This window comes from Bacillus rossius, chromosome 1 (genome assembly GCF_032445375.1).
Source record: "Bacillus rossius redtenbacheri isolate Brsri chromosome 1, Brsri_v3, whole genome shotgun sequence".
Classification (NCBI taxonomy): domain Eukaryota; kingdom Metazoa; phylum Arthropoda; class Insecta; order Phasmatodea; family Bacillidae; genus Bacillus; species Bacillus rossius.
The window spans coordinates 378544101-378560018 of NC_086330.1; the positions used below are offsets into that span (position 1 = coordinate 378544101).

The window sequence follows — 15918 nt, forward strand, 5'->3', positions numbered from 1 at the left end:
GATCACCTGCTCGTACCGCGGGGGGCTCCTGCGCGGTCTTGGGGGTGATTTCTTGCGTATAATTCGCCTGGAGCTGCCTGGTGGTCTCGTGCATTGCGGTCAGGCGCCGTGCACGCTCCCTCTCTCCTTCTCCCACATGTGGGACGCCGTGGGTAGCCCACTCGCCTGGCAGTGGCAGGTTGTTCCCCTGCACCATTTCCGCCAGGGTTCATCTGGTCGCGACGTTTACGTGGCAGCGGGAGCAAAACAATGCGTCGGCGACGTGCTGGTCCCACTGGGTGTGGTCGTCGCCAAGCCTGAGGCGGAGTTGGACCTTCAAGTCCTGGTTCCTGCGCTCAGTGGGGTTGGCCCTGGGGTGGTAGGCTGGGGTGGTGTGGTGCTGGATGCTCATCCGGTTGCACCAATCTTGCCACTGTTTGCCCAGAAATTGGCTGCCGTTATCTGTCAGCGCTGACTGCGGGTAGCCCCAACGAGGCAGGAACTCGCGAGTCATGATGTGGATGATGGTGGTGGCCCTCGCGTTGCTACAGGCGTACGCTTCCGTCCATCGCGTAAACATGTCAGTTACCACGAGCAAAAATCGTTTGCCCCTGGCTGACCGGGGGTAGGGCCCCATCACGTGCAGCGCGATGGTCTGGAATGCTTGTGTTGGTTGGCGGGGTTGTTGTTGTTGCTCGCCGTCCCGCCGGCGCGCTTTATGTACTTAACACACCTCGCATTCCCGAATGTATTCCCTGACGTACCTTGCCATCCCGGGCCAGTGGTGTTACTGTGAGACCGCTCTCTGTGTTTGGTCTGTGCCTGGGTGGCCTGCAAGGTCATGGTCGTGAAAAAAGCGGATTACCGCCTCGCGCGCTTCGGGTGGCACGTACATCTTCCAGTCTCCCGTGCCCCCTGGGGCACGATTTAGGATTCGGTTCGCTTCGACTTTCCAATTGGCGTGGAGTTCCTCTCCTAAACGATGCCGACGTCGGTTGGCCTCGGGATACTGTTGTTGGGCTGCCAGTACCCTTTGGTCCAGGTCAGCGGCGGTGTTAGGTGGTGTGTCGGCCCCTTCCTCATCAGTGATTATGCGTGTGCACGTGGCTGGTGGGTGGTGCCAGCCGTCCCTCGGGGAGGGGGGTAGCATCTCTTCCCACCCCTCGGCATCTGTCACTTCGTGCTGGTCGCTCGGGTGCCTGGATAGCATGTCTGGCAGTTGGTTCTCCTCTCCTGGTACGTGTTCGACCACGAAATCGAACGACTGGAGTAGGAGAGCCCAACATATCAGTTTACCCTTACGCCCTTGCATGGTCTGGAGCCAGGTGAGGCAGCGGTTGTCCGTACGGAGGGTGAATGTCCGCCCTTCGAGGTGGGGGCGGTACTTTTTGACGGCCCATATCACGGCTAGGCATTCCTGCTCATTGCTATGATATTTTCGCTCGGCGGACCCAAATTTCGCGCTGGCGTACTCAATGACCTGTTTGTTTCCCTGGTCATCCACCTGAAAAAGTACCGCCCCTACTCCTAGTGCGCTGGTGTCGGTCTGGAGTATTAAGGGGCGTTCGGGGTCAATGCGTGCTAGCGTATGACACCTGGTGAACTCGCCCTTTACCTGTTCAAACGCCTGTTGGGCCCAGGTGTTCCAGCGGTAACGAGTCTGAGGGGACAGCAAATCCGTGAGGGGTGAAATTATGTGGGAAAAATTTGGTATGTAGTTTCTTAACCAGTTGACTAGGCCAATAAATCGTTGCAGTTGTTTCCACGTGCGCTGCGTGTTTCACGTAATAAAGTTTGAATTGGTAACGTCACACCAGAGACTGTCTGTCTCTTGTTACCGCTCTGGGGCTAATCAATTATGTAAGCACTGGGTTGCACACTGATGTTAATTAGTTGGTATATTTAAGTTAGGCTGAAGGCCGCAAGGGGGGCACTTACACACATATTGTTTACTTAATATGTGTGAGTGACCCGGGCACTCCTACGTCGCACTCTATTAGTTAGGGGCTTTTGTTTTTTTCTGATTAATTAATTATTATGTGGGGAATTTTTTAGGCACGGGGAGTGCGTTACATGTGTAATTAAAATGGTTCGCTATTCTCTAAGTTGGGCTGCGGTCCGCTGACTTGACTCAGGTGGGCCATGGCTAGGGGTGCTTTCCGTTAGCGGAGCCGAGTACTGGCGGGTGCCGGTCGGGCTTTGGGGTGGCCTTCGGCCGTACGATGTCAAACTTATGTAACGATGGTGAAACACACTGACGTCGACCCAAGTGTCTCCTCGGCTCCTTAGGGCCGTTATGCCTCGTCAACGTCCTCCCTTCCCCGGTGAAGTGCGACGGCCAGGGACGCACCCGCGTGCGCCCTTGCATGCCAGTGAGCCAGTGCGAGTGTGTAAATATTGTATATAATTTATTAATTCTGTAAACTTGTTGTGATTACTGTTTCGTTTGCTGTGAATATTCTGTGTTTCCGCATGTATGCTAATATGTAATTGCAGCCTGGCGCGCCGCGAGACGGGGCTCTCTCCCACGCCGGCTGATTTCCCCTCCGCTCCCCGCAACCCACGGGCGCCGGCCCGCGGGCGGGCGGGGAGAGTCAGTCGTGTTCAGGGCTCGAACGAGGACGGTCGAGTACGCCACGCCGCGCTGCTCGCGAGGCGCATACCCGGAGCTCGTGGCCACTTTTCGTTTTCAGTTCACGAGTACGGCAGTCAAGCTGCCTCCGCGAATCTTTCGCCGCTTTACGGAGTTTACGAGTCGTCAAGTGACGTTGCCAGTCGAGTACGGCAGCCAAGCTGCCTCCGTGAGTCATTCGCCGCGTTACTGAGTTTACGAGTCTCTGAGAGACGTTAATCCCAGAGAAATCCGGACCATACGTTACATAACAGGGCGCAAGCACACAGCGCTGCTTCGTGGTGTAACTAACGGGACTAGTATTACGTGTAAGCAGCATCCATCTGTGCCGGGACGTCATAGCGGACCTTACGGTGTTACGTGAGTCTGGGTCGCCGTGGGAGGGGAGCTAGTTCCGCGGTGATTACGCCAGGCTGCAGCAGGGACATAAACCGTTAATAAAAAGGGGGCTCGTGAAAACCGTCAACCCCGAATCGTTATTGAAACAATTCACAAAAATCTTCTTCTTCACCTAACTCCTCCCTCCAGGTCCCGCAGTTCCCGGTCCCGGCCACGTTGGCCTGGACCCACTCTCCGCAGAGCAGTACGGGCATAACTGGACATTCACGCAAGCAGGGAACCGGGGGCCCCAAGCCGAGGGACGTCAACACGTCGGAATTAAACTTACGATTATTCTTCATCTAGTTTTGTAAATCTCGTTTTGTAACAAAATTAAACCTGCTTGGTGAAACCGGCCCTTAGTCGCACAGGCCGCGATACCTCACCCCCGCTTCTCAAAGCCGTGTGCCACGAACATGCCCACGCATGCAACATGGTGCACCGAACGACCGGCATTTAGCACCACTACCAGCCACATCGGCGGAACCACTCCGCCGGGTGTGGCAATGTGCTTCAGCCGGATTATATCATTCAAGGGCACATGTTTTCTCCCACAGACATAAACTATGTAATATATAATTATTAAAACGTTTTTACTTATTAATGTAATTGTTCAACGTGCGATAATGCCTTAAACTTCGCTGCGACTGTTCCCTGTGCGCTGCGCTTTTGGCGCTGTAGCGCTGCACTACACGGAGTCAGCAGTATCCATCGGGAGCTCGGAGAGGCTGTTCGTCTTCGCGCAACCTTGAGAGGTCAACTTCGTGCCGATTCCGCAGCCTCATCTAGAATGTAAGTTATGACGCCCACCGCCCGTGCGTCACCGCGCAGGTCTTAAAACCCGTCGCGCGCCTAGCGCCATCACAGCAGCAATGTTCGCCACGTATTGTTCTCCATCAAACTCCCCCTCGCACCATTATAAGCGGGGTCATCACTGAACAGCCGTGCACGCAAAGAGCTCACCAACCTCGAACAGGCATGGCCAGGGGATGGATAGCACTATGTAAAGATTGATATGTAAGAAAAAAACACACTTCACATAGTGGAGTATATCATTTGTAGTATAAGGCGTCTTGTTAGGCCTAAACAGCCCAAGGATCACGTCTACGGACACATGGACATGTCCCTGCCTCCCGCCACTTGGCCGAACCCAAACCTCGAGACCCATTCCGCAAAAACTTGATAGCTTTGATGGGGAGGTAGCCGGACCGCTGTCAAGTGTAGTTTATTTCAATTTATAATCTTAAACGAATATGCTGAAATTGGCCCTAAAACATGCTATATTATTGGATAATCCATTTGTTTTGGATCCACATTCTCAACACACTAATGTTCCACTGACATTTAGTTTAAAGTTTAATGTTTTTTTCTGTGCATTACACCACAACTAAGCTCCCAAATAAATTAAAAATCCTAAATTTACCTAAAGGTTAAAAAGAAAAAGAGTTTTAAGAAATATTTTAATATTTATAAGAAACCTATTTAACACAATTTTAATTATTGTCTTGTTTATTTTTATCGTAATTGGTTCACAGGCAACCGCGAGCTTCACTATGCCTCCGGAGAATCAAGAAAAGTTGCCAGACGTATCTATATGACCGTGACTATATGTGTTTGTTTTTCGTAAAATTTTGTTTGTTTATTGTCTTTGGTTTGGCAAGACGCAAGAGTTGTTTGTTAGTAAAACAACGTTTTACGGTTTGTGTTATATTTTATGTGATGCGTTGGTAAGTAGCAAGTAAAACGGCATTCTTTCTTTAAACTTATATAATTATATTAAAATTAAGTAAGCGGCTAAATGTGTTAGTGATGTGAAACTGTACCATAACAAATACCTATATTTTTTATTTTGAAAATATGAGTTATAAAACGTCGAGATGAACGGGATACGCAATAAGGAACAATTTCCATTGTAATTATCACAGCCTTTAAGAAAAATCGCTGTACGAAATAGTAGCAGATGAAAGCATTTATGTATTGCTCTTTGTTTTGGTAATTTGTACATCACATGCAATGGCACATAGGTGCATGATTTTGTAGGAAAACCTTTATTTCGTTCAAATAAATAAAGTAAATCCAATTTTTTTTGTATAGTGGAATTTTTTCAATCATTGTCTTAAGCCCGTTCTACCATAACGCCGGATCGGAGACGTATCACGTAAACGAAGTTTTCACAGTGTACTTCAGAAACAAAAGAAATGACAACCGGTGAGATTTAATTTCACGTAAATTGTAATGGTCGGGACTCTTCTGCAACAAAAATTATAGAATTCTAAGTGTATTTTTGAGCATTACAGACGCTCCTATATTTCCCCTGAAAATAGTGTTTCTATTCCTGTTGGTTTATGAGAAATTACCTTTTTATAGGTTAAATTAAGCCTATGAAGCGACGCAGCCTTCGCCATGTTGTGCTCTATTTTTCCTTAGTGTAGCCGAGTCTGTGTTGCACTTGAGATTGGCCTGATTGTTGTGCCCTTCTACTGTTTACTTGATACTAGCTGCAACTTTATCCTGTGGTTCTCCAGAGATCTTTAGGGATGCAGTGTAGCTGAGGCTGTTTCTGGAAGACAGGAATGTTTAATGTCAGTGCGTTACGGCTGGGGCCAAGACTTTTTTCCACCCTGATAAACCATAATTAGGCACAAGTAGGGTGGAAAAAAAGTCTTGACCACCCAGGCCATAACGTTGACTTAATCTACCTCGCACATCACCACCAGATATGGGGCCCATACTGCAGCAGGGTACTCCAGTATCTGCCCGGCCAGTGTGGTGTATTCTGGAGCCTTCACCTTCCCGCCTGTCCCCTTTGGGACCCTCCCTAGCAGTCCCAGTGCCCTACCGACCACTGCACCTGCCTTCCCACCCACGCAGAGAGATGAGAGGAAACCCTCAGGGCCCAAGCTCCATGGGGATTGTTTAAAGCATTCGTAAGAAACCTCAGATCACATTTACAGGTATGGTTGTGGTAACATTTAATAGTGTTTTTTTTTTTTTTACTAGATTGTATATTAAATAATAAAGAGAGAGCATAACAAAATGATTTTCTCCCGAGCCCTTAGTTTCTCTTGATACTTCTTCAGAGGCAACCTTAAATAAATATAACAATCCGCCTCCATTTTCCTTTGCTGCAGCCAGTTTTTTTTTTATATATAGATACAAAATTTAACAATTTTCATTTTCTGACATTTAATCCCATCCTGTTTTCATGTGCATTGTGCTCTATCCTGCCCTGTGTAAGTGTCTGCAAATGCTTTCCGTCCCCCCCTGCACTTCATACACGTGATGCAGTAATCTGCAAACATCCTTAACCTTTTTTAATTTTCCTGTTCAGTTTGTTTGTAATCATCGTGAACGTCAGGGTTCCTAAAACACTGCCCCCCAGGGTTCCCTGACTTCACAACCCCAGTTTCAGAACTTTTTTATTTTTTCGCACCCTGAACTTTTTGATTCCTTTTGCGAGAAATTCACGTTCATCATCATGCCACGAGGCACCGTGTGGAATGCTTTTTCGAAATTGGTACAAAGCAAGCATGTGCCTGCTGCCTTGCGTCCACTGCTTCCACGAGATGCTCCAACAACCCAGCAGTCCGTGTTTCGTAAGAATCTGCCCTCCTAGAACCATGCTGCCTCTGGTCCATTCACCCCTTCCTGCCAGTTTACCTTGCCACATTCTTTACGTACCGATTCCTCCCATCAACTTCTCTGGATGTAAGGCTGACTAGACTGTAGCTTCCCCTCCCCCGCCAGACTCCTCCCACTGTCTTGGCAACCTCCTCTCTTCCAGTGACCTGTTTCCAATGCCTAGGTTTCAACTGTACCTGGATTTAAAAACAATTGAAAAAAAATGCTAATAGGATATGGGAAGGGCTGTGTAGGTCAGAGAAATTGTAGAGTAAAAAAAATAGCCAGTCATGGGGACTGTCAACAGAAGTGAAAACTTAATACTTTGTTTTTAAAATGTGTAATATGACATCATTTCTACGTCAAATGTACGTAAGAAAATGATTTTGGTATTATATCAGTACAATGTCAGCATGATATCATTTATCCTTACATAATTTTTTAGTCACAACAGATGTCAGTGGTATGTAAAAATTATTGTAAAAATCCATTACCCAGCTATGACTTACCAGTGATGTCAGACCTAGGTCATTGTTCACGTGGTCAAATTAACTTCACTTACTGCTACTACAGCATGTCAGATGCGAACTCACAAGATTTTACCCATCCAAAAAAGAGTCCAACACGCACATGATACAGTCGAGATTAGTGTATACATGCGTATACATGTACACAGGCCGCTGCGATTCGCCAGTCTGGCGCAACACGTCACTAGCATGTCGGTGACGCGAACCCATTAGTTTTTCCCCAACCAAAAATTGCTCAACGCGGCTAAAGAAGTTATCGCTTCAAAATGCTTTAAAAGTAGGAAATATAGATATAGATGTAGAAGTCCTTAAAATCATATTCTTCCACACAAAGAAAACTAATTAAGAAGGTAAATGAATTTTAAAAAGAAATTGAAAATGAAAATGTGTTTTTACTACTTGTGGTGATTACAAAGATCTGTGCCTTTCTGCTTCGTGGAGCGCAAGCAGAACGGACACACAACACCAGTGGCCGGGTGTGTCCTCCGACACACCTCTCACTCGACACAGGCACTGCGGGAGGCAGGGTGGTTGAAAAACATTAACAGCACCTGAAAAACACAATTTTACTATAAAAAAAAAATTCAGACAACCCTTTAAACTCTCCCAATTTCCTCAGAATTAACATTATATGAGCCAGCACAGCATGTAATAAAAAAAAAATTGAGGTTTTAACCCCCTAACTCAAAATCACATGTTTCTGTTAGTTACCTATTGAATCACAACACTTTTGCGTTTGCTGGATGATGTTTTTTTTTTTTTTTTTTTTTCCCCATTGAGTGTCATACACTTATTTTTAAAAAAAAGAAATTGGTTGTATTGTGCTGTGGTGGTAACTATCGGAAGGTTTCAGGTGAAATATGACCATCATGTTCGGCCAGAGCGGACTGAATAGCACGTCGACGTTCGGGGCGACGGCGGCCCCGTCCTCCTCGAACCCCATGAAGGACTTCGAGGTGGTCTCCCCGCCGGACGACTCCATATCCTCGCTGGCCTTCAGCCCGGCCACGATCCCGCAGAACTTCCTGATCGCCGGCAGCTGGGACAACAACGTGAGTGAGGTTCCGTGATCGCCCCGGTGCTCACCGCGACTAGTCAGGTGTGGGCTTCGTCGCTGCTGATAGGACTGTACCTGTCGTACATTCAGGGCAACATTAAGTAATCTGCGTTTGGAGAGGGCTTATATCTAGGGACACCTGTATTTCACGATTTCATTTCATGTCAAGTTATTTCACAAAACACTGTAGCTTTTCCTAAGAGTCGTGGCAAATTGTGAGGGTGCAGCAGTACGGTGACCACATTCTCATTGGCCCCGTCCTCAGCCAATAACCACAGGAGAAAAGCTACAGTGTTTTGTGAAATACCTTGACACGAAATGTATTCGCGAAATACAGGTGTCCCTACTTATACCTCACATATTACATGCCTGTATGTACAAGAGGCGGCATTGGCAAGGGGTCCACGCATCCAGAGAGTTTTGCTCGTGGGTTTTTAGCAAACCCAAGTCATCTCTGCATTAGGTTGCTTGTATGTCGTATACTGCCCATATTTATGTTTTTATGTGTACAATAAGTAGAAAGCTTTAAAACGTGCAGAAAGTTTTCCGTAAAACATGGTTTTGATGCTTACGCTTACCAGCCCTGTTGCATGGTCATGATTTTGCAAGCGCCCTTGCGGCAAGAGGTAAGGAACCGTCGCAAAGTCCAGCTGCTACCACATTATGTTAACAGTGCAATGAAATAATTTGGTATTTTGAATTTAATTTACCCAGAACTACTTCACAAATTTATGCTTTTAACTTTTGTTAATCTAAAAATAACAATAAGAATGAACAAAAACCTGTTTCAAGACATAAAACAATGGTGTGTTTATGTTAATGTTTTACGAATTTCAGAGACCATAATTTATATTCCAATTGGTTTTAATTTTTAATGTTTTCTCTATGGTGTGTATGTTTTTAATCTCTGTGTGTAACAGGAGAGTTGGATAATCTAAAATTGGTTAGGGATTTTTTTCAGAGTGTGATATGATGTAGAGGCATACATTTTGCAGAATATTTCGGCATCACACAAACATCTGTCTCTTCTTGTGTGTTTGGACTGTCTTTGACCTGATGCGCATTAGAAGTGCTCTAGCTAATGATAATCAGGAGTCTTGAATCTAAATCGTGGGCCGAGTCACAAACTACTGTTTGGTTTCTCTGTTGAGGCTACGTCCTTGTGAATATAGAGTGTGCTCAGTGCTGGGTTGGCTGATTCAAGCCACAGTGGTTTAAAACATGGTTTGAACCAAGGTTTAAAGCAAGTTTTTTTTATATATAAAAAAAATTTGGTTTTCATCATGTTCAAATTAAAGGCATACAACATCCTGCTGTGTGCCGCTCAAGTTGAGCCAGAAAAGTTATAACATTAAAGAACTCAAGCCCAGCAAATCTGACTGTCACTTCACCACAGGATGGGTATTTCCTCAGAATGGGGATTTACTCTACAGTCTGGGATTGCTCACAGAATAGGAATTTAATTTATTTTATATGTTTAATTTTTGAGGAGTATTTAGCTGGGTATAATTTACAACTTACTCAGATAATATAAATGACAAGATCTTGCTTAGTACGTAATTTTTGTTTTTTAAATCACAAGAAACATTCGTGACCAAACATTTGTTGTTATTAGAATGGTGAATTAGACCTTTAATTAAAAAAAAAATAATGATATTCTATTTAAAAATTTAAAAAAAAAAATTCTTTTTTGAAACCACTTACGAGAGTCATGCAATAAGTAACGAGACAAATTGATGTAGCTCAATAACAGTATATTAAATTAAAATAAAATTTTAACTGTTTTTCAACGTAATCCCCCCCAACACCTGTACACTTGTCCCATCGTTCCCTTGAGTTGCATATGCTCTGGCATAAAATTCTTTTGGCTGCTTTCGGAGCCACATTTGCACCTGAATCTTGACTTCTTCGTTGGAGCCTAATTTTTTGCCACGTGGAGCTTCCTTAAGGGGACCAAACACACGAAAGTCTGAGGGAAATAGATCCGCACTGTAGTGAGGGTGTGGAAGAACCTCCCAAACCCAGTTTTTGATTGCATTCTTGCGTTGTCTGTGCTGTATGCGGCCGTGCATTGTTGTGAAGCAAACTCTCGCCTTTTTGAAAAGTGCAGGCTTTAATTTGTTTTCTATCATATCAGCGTAACATTAACTGTTGATTGTTTGTTGGTCTTCAAGAAAATCACATAAAATAGGACCTTGTGAGTCCCAGCAGATGGCTGGGTCTTGAATTTTTTTGTGCCTTGGAGATCTTGTGTGTTTCCGCTCCACGCTTTGTTTCTTCAACTCAGGCTCGTAATAGCGAATCCATGTCCCATCGCCCGTTACAATTCTTTCAGAAAAGCTTCTTTCTCAGTGGAACATTGAGCTACTGATTTGAAGCCTTGTTTCTTAGTGGGTGTCCATAAGTTGTTTCGGCACCCGTCTTGTGCAGGTTTTCTTGTATTGCAGTTTATTTTGAAAGATTTTATGGACAATTCCAACACTTGCAGAACGCTTTAGCGGCTAAAATTTCAACGGTGATTCTTCTGGTGTCTCGGATTATCGCGTCAATGCGAGATTCAAAGGAGGAAGTGACAACTTCGACTTGTTGGCCACTTGGCTGCTCATCACCGATACTTTTGCTGCCACTTAAAAATCGTTCTACCCTCTTGTAAATGTTGGAACAGTTTAAACAATTGTTCCCGTACACTTTTAGCATCCTTGCGTGGATATCACTACCATTAGCACCTAAATATCTAATCAAGGCACATTGTTCTTCCATGGTGCAATTCTTAATCAGACTTCACATCTTGAACTGACTGATATATACAGGTTATGTTTACAAAATCTTAACAAACAGCTGAACATAAGTCATTGCAAGGATGCCAACTTTAACTTTTAAAAGTTTCACATTTATTAAATAAACAGTTTTTGAGCTACATTGATTTGTTTGTCTCGTTACTTTATGAATGACCCTCGTAGTTTAAATCTATTGTGGTTTAAATCAGCAAACCTGTTTTATTTACAGGCCAATTTTGTTTTTGAAACACAGATTTTGATGTTTTTAATTTTTTATGAAATCTGTTTATTAAAAGCTAAGCCCGACAATCGAAAATCCGGATAATCCAGGTAATGCAGGTAATAAAGAAAAATCAAATTTTTAAATAAGCAGACCTACCGTTTACTCCAATAAAAAACTATGTTTTGTAATAAAACTACTATAATATAGTATAATATAATATAGGGTGTCCACATTCTGGAAAATCAGGGAAAGTCAGGGAAAAGTCAGGGAAGTTGAAGTTGGTCAGGAAAAGTCAGGGAATTCACTTTAGATCATGGAAAAGTCATGGAGATTCCCCAATGATAGCAATTTGAGGGGGAAATGTCATGCTCCAGTCTGCCATCACCCAGACTGTGAAAGCATTTTTTTTTCAGGTCATGGTTTGAGACACAGTCGCACACAATGTAATGGTGTATGCAAGGTTTTGTTTTAATTTGCATTTTTCGTAATGCAGTTGAGTATGATTATTGTAATTTTATGAAAGTCTGCCCATGCAGGGGTAGGAACTTTACTGTGGTAACCTGTATATGCATGTATTTGTATCCTTGTCTTTCCCAGAAACTGTTAAATAATACAATGCAGACCTCTGCATGATAAAATTTTTATATTTATTTTGAATTGAAGATTACAAGAACTGAAATGCAAACAGACAACAAATATATTTTTTTGTATATGATTGTGTACATATTTTTAATGTCAATGATTTGTTTTGGTGACGTGTTTCAGGTTTTGAAAAAGTGTGATCTACTAGTGAAAATAAAAACTGAAATGCTCCATCAGGTGGTGTAAACCTGGTTCTGTCAATTTTTGTGTCATTGCAACATTTTTCTATAGTTGAAGGAACCATGGCTAAGCAGTGTACATTTAATAAACAATGGTTAGATTATAAACTGAATCCAGAATTTGCCAGTTGGTTAGACTTAGTGCCTGCAGATTCTTCATTAGCTTATTGTAAAGTGTGCATGAAATCTTTCAAGCTTAGTAATATGGGGAGACAGTCTGTTCTTTCTCATGCTAAGGGACCAAAGCATGTGAAAAATGCTCAAAGTACATGTTTGCAACTCAAAATTTCGTTTTTCACCAAATCCGCTAGAACTGAGCAGTGTGAAGTGCCTTCATTACCATCATGTAGCTCACATGCATCAAATCCATCTTCAACGTCAGACTCAACCTGTAGTAGTTCTTTAACTCCAGTCTTGCAGCAAACTAATGTGAAGACTTTCACAGTGAATGATGATGATGTTACATCAGCAGAAATAATGTGGGCACTGGAAGTAGTTTCAGGGAAGATGTCTTTGAACGCTTGTGACAGAAGTGCATCTGTTTTCCGAAGAATGTTTCACGATAGCAAAATAGCTCAGAATTTCTCAATGAAGAAAACTAAAGCCTCGTATGTAATTAATCATGGATTAGCCCCTTATTTCAAAGATTGTTTGAAGTCTGACTTGAACAACTGCAGTGATTATGTAGTGTGTTTTGATGAATCACTTAATAAGGTGGTGCAGAGGGGTCAAATGGACATGTTTGTACGTTTTTGGGATGTCAACCAACAAAGAGTTTGCACATGTTATTGGAACAGTGTTTTCTTAGGACGTGCAACTGCTGTTTATCTGTTGGCAGGATTCTTTGAAGGCCTTATGCTCCCTTTAGAAAACTTGTTGCAAGTTTTGATGGATGGGCCAAACGTAAATCATAGTTTTTATAAGAAACTTTAAAGTAAACTGAAAGATGACAATCCAGATGGAAAATCTCTCCTTGATATTGGCACCTGTGGCACATACAGTTAATGGAGCTGTGAAGACTGGTTATAAAACAGCTGGTTGGGATGTTAATTCCGTTCTGAGAGCCATGTATGGTCTTTTCAAAGACAGTCCAGCACGGCGAGCAAAGTACATAGACATTACACAGAATAAAGACTTTCCCTTTAAGTTTACTTCTGTGAAATGGCTAGAAAATGGAGCTTGTGTTGAACGAGCACTGAAAATATATGACAATGTTCAGAAATTTCTTGAAAAAGAATCACTTCCAGGAAATGATAATTACAAATGTCTCAAAGAAGCTATGGCTGACCCTCTTCTGAAAGTCAGGATGACAGCTTTCAAAAGTCTAATATCAGAGTGTGAACCTTTCTTGGTTCGGTTTCAAAGTCAGAAACCTTTGGTGCCTTTCCTGTACACAGTACTTCAAGAACGTCTTAGGAATCTCGTAATGAGATTTGTCAAGCAAGAAGTAATTGCTGAAGCCAGTACAGCATACAAACTGATGAATTTAGATTTGTCCGACAATGAAAATCTAATACCTATAGAGAAAGTTGATGTTGGATATGCTGCCAAAAAGATGCTTAAAGAAGTAAAGTGTTCTGACAAGAAGAAACTTATGTTTAAAAATGAGTTTCAAAAATTTCTTGTCAGCATTGTAGAAAAGCTAAAATTGAAAAGCCCTCTGAAATCACATCTTGTACGAGGATTAACTTGCTTCGATCCAAAGGTTATTTTCTTCCAGTCAGGTTTGGGTTTGAAGAGAGTCAACACTGTTCTTGAAGAGTTACATGGTGCCAAAAGGATCTCGGAAAAGCTGGCTGATAGAGCCAAAAAGCAGTATGTTACTCTGACTGCAGAAGCTCAATCGGAGACATGGAAAAAGAGTTTCACAGATTTTGCCACTCACAACAATGATACTTTTGGACTAGATGAATTTTTTCACATTCACTTATTGGCAATGACAAGAGGTTTGAGGATTTGTGGCAAGTCATGAAACTCTGTTTCATCTTGTCACATGGGAATGCTTCCGTGGAAAGTGGCTTCTCAATAAACAAGTCTCTCCTTGTTGAAAATTTATTGGAAGAATCTCTAGTGGCTCAACGTATTATTTGTGATGCTGTGAAGAATATGGGTGGAACACAAGAGGTGACCATTACAAGAAGTATGTTTGGTTCTGTGCAAGCTTCAAGGCGAAGATACCAAGCATATTTGGAAAATAAAAATGAGTTGAATGCAGAAGAAGAGAAACAACGACAAGGAAAAAGAAAAATTGAGCAACAGCTTAGGGAGCTAGAAGAAAAGAAGAAAATCATGAAATTGGAGAGAGAGAAAGAAGACATCGAAATTGAACGCAAGAAAAAACTTCTTCAGAATATGAAAAATAACTAGAAGCTATCATTAATGTATCAAGTTCCTTAAATCAGTGTTTTAAAGACTAAAAACTACTAATTAATGACTATTGCTTATTCCATTTAAAATTAGTGTGCAAAATCATTCTAACTATATACTATATTTAGTTTCATTGTTTCTGTGTTTTGTTGCATTTTTATTGATTTTGTTGTTGCTTTCTAGCCTTTGTATTGATAATTTTTCAATTTTATAAATATAAATAAAAATTAAACTAAAAAAGAAATAAAGTGGAGAGAGAACTAGGCCAGCTATAGGGATGGTGGCGGCTGGATTTTCTTTATTTCGTTCAAAAATGGTGAAATAGACAAGTTTCAAAAAAATCAATTGGTCAGGGAAATTTGAAATTTTGGTCAGGGAAAAGTCAGGGAAATTTTATTGCAGATTTGTGTGGACACCCTGTATATTGTTTACATGTCATTGAAAAATATTAAAATTACTTTTCACATCCTTTTTAAACAAAGAATTCGTCAACTTTCTTCTGTCTCAAACATGTATGGTGTTTGAATAGAAGCACAATTAGGTACATTATCATGTGCTAACTATCTTTGTTTGCACAGATGTAGAATACAATGGTCATTTTTATTTGAACATTAAATAAAATGTCTGCAAATCTTATTACTCAACAAATAAGATACTTAAATGTTCTGTGATACTTATTTCTCCAAAAAATGTCATTTTGACTGATGCATGGAGAATTTTTTTCAATATGATAGGAACAAATAAAATAAATCTGTTTAGTAGTTTTGTGTTTGAGAAATGTTCTAAGGTTGTAATGTAAAAAAAAAAAAGTAATCAACAGTTGTAAGAACAAGAAAAGGAAATGTTTTCCAATATTTTTTTTTATTATATTGTGATTCAAACCTTATGCTAAATATATTACTTTCTTGAATTTTTTAATATTTGAAAGATTAGGTATTTGTCATTAGATTTAAGTTTTGATTGAAAATCTGATTAGTTTCGTAATTTTTTATTTAATTTAATTTATTTTTATTTAATACAATTGCATTTAATTGCTTTGTAGTGTGTTAACTTGCTATCCGGTGTTATTTCCGTTTTATTGCAGTTGAGTTTGCTGCAATAAGGGCCTATGAGACCATGGGCCCTTTTTTGTCGAGAGTACAGAAATGAATTCTACATATCCTAATCTCTGTAGTCACCAAATAATTTCCAGAAATTTTAATTTGTTGTGTTGGTATGAAAAGTTTTATGTGATGTTGTTATGAGCCCCATTTTGAAGAGAACCATTTTAATTGTTGAAAGTTTTCAGATAAATAGATTACGTACTATTTTTATGTGTTTGTGGATTGATAAGTAGTTGTTTAAAATGAGTGGAAGTATGTTAAGTGAACGAAGAACTATTCTGGATTTAGTAGAAAAAGGAGCTAAACATGAGTGTGTTGACCACCAAGAAAACTATGCACCTTGATGACTTTATGTAGGCTTTTGGACTTACGCCATTGCTTAGCACATGTATGTCTGTAGAAGAAAACTACAAAAAAACACAAGTTTGTTGAC

At 41.6% G+C, this 15918-nt stretch overlaps 2 protein-coding genes across 3 annotated transcripts in view; one reads left to right on the top strand and one right to left on the bottom strand.

The window, feature by feature from the left end:
• The first annotated feature begins 4570 nt into the window (after positions 1–4570).
• The window catches only part of LOC134528565 (protein Rae1), a 36116-nt gene continuing 24768 nt past the window's right edge, over positions 4571–15918 (top strand). Inside the window, exons 1-2 of one of the 2 annotated variants that reach the window (XM_063362300.1) lie at positions 4571–4716; positions 7991–8189. In XM_063362300.1, the coding sequence (XP_063218370.1) occupies positions 7998–8189 (192 nt within the window). In that variant the 5' untranslated portion in view covers positions 4571–4716; positions 7991–7997. The remainder of the gene's footprint in view (positions 4717–7990; positions 8190–15918) is intronic. The other variant, XM_063362301.1, reaches the window with a different exon arrangement.
• LOC134528564 (mannose-1-phosphate guanyltransferase alpha-A) overlaps positions 7547–15918 on the bottom strand; it is a 57574-nt gene continuing 49202 nt past the window's right edge. The window contains exon 8 of the mRNA XM_063362297.1: positions 7547–7688. The gene's annotated coding sequence lies outside the window, so the exon portion shown is untranslated. The remainder of the gene's footprint in view (positions 7689–15918) is intronic.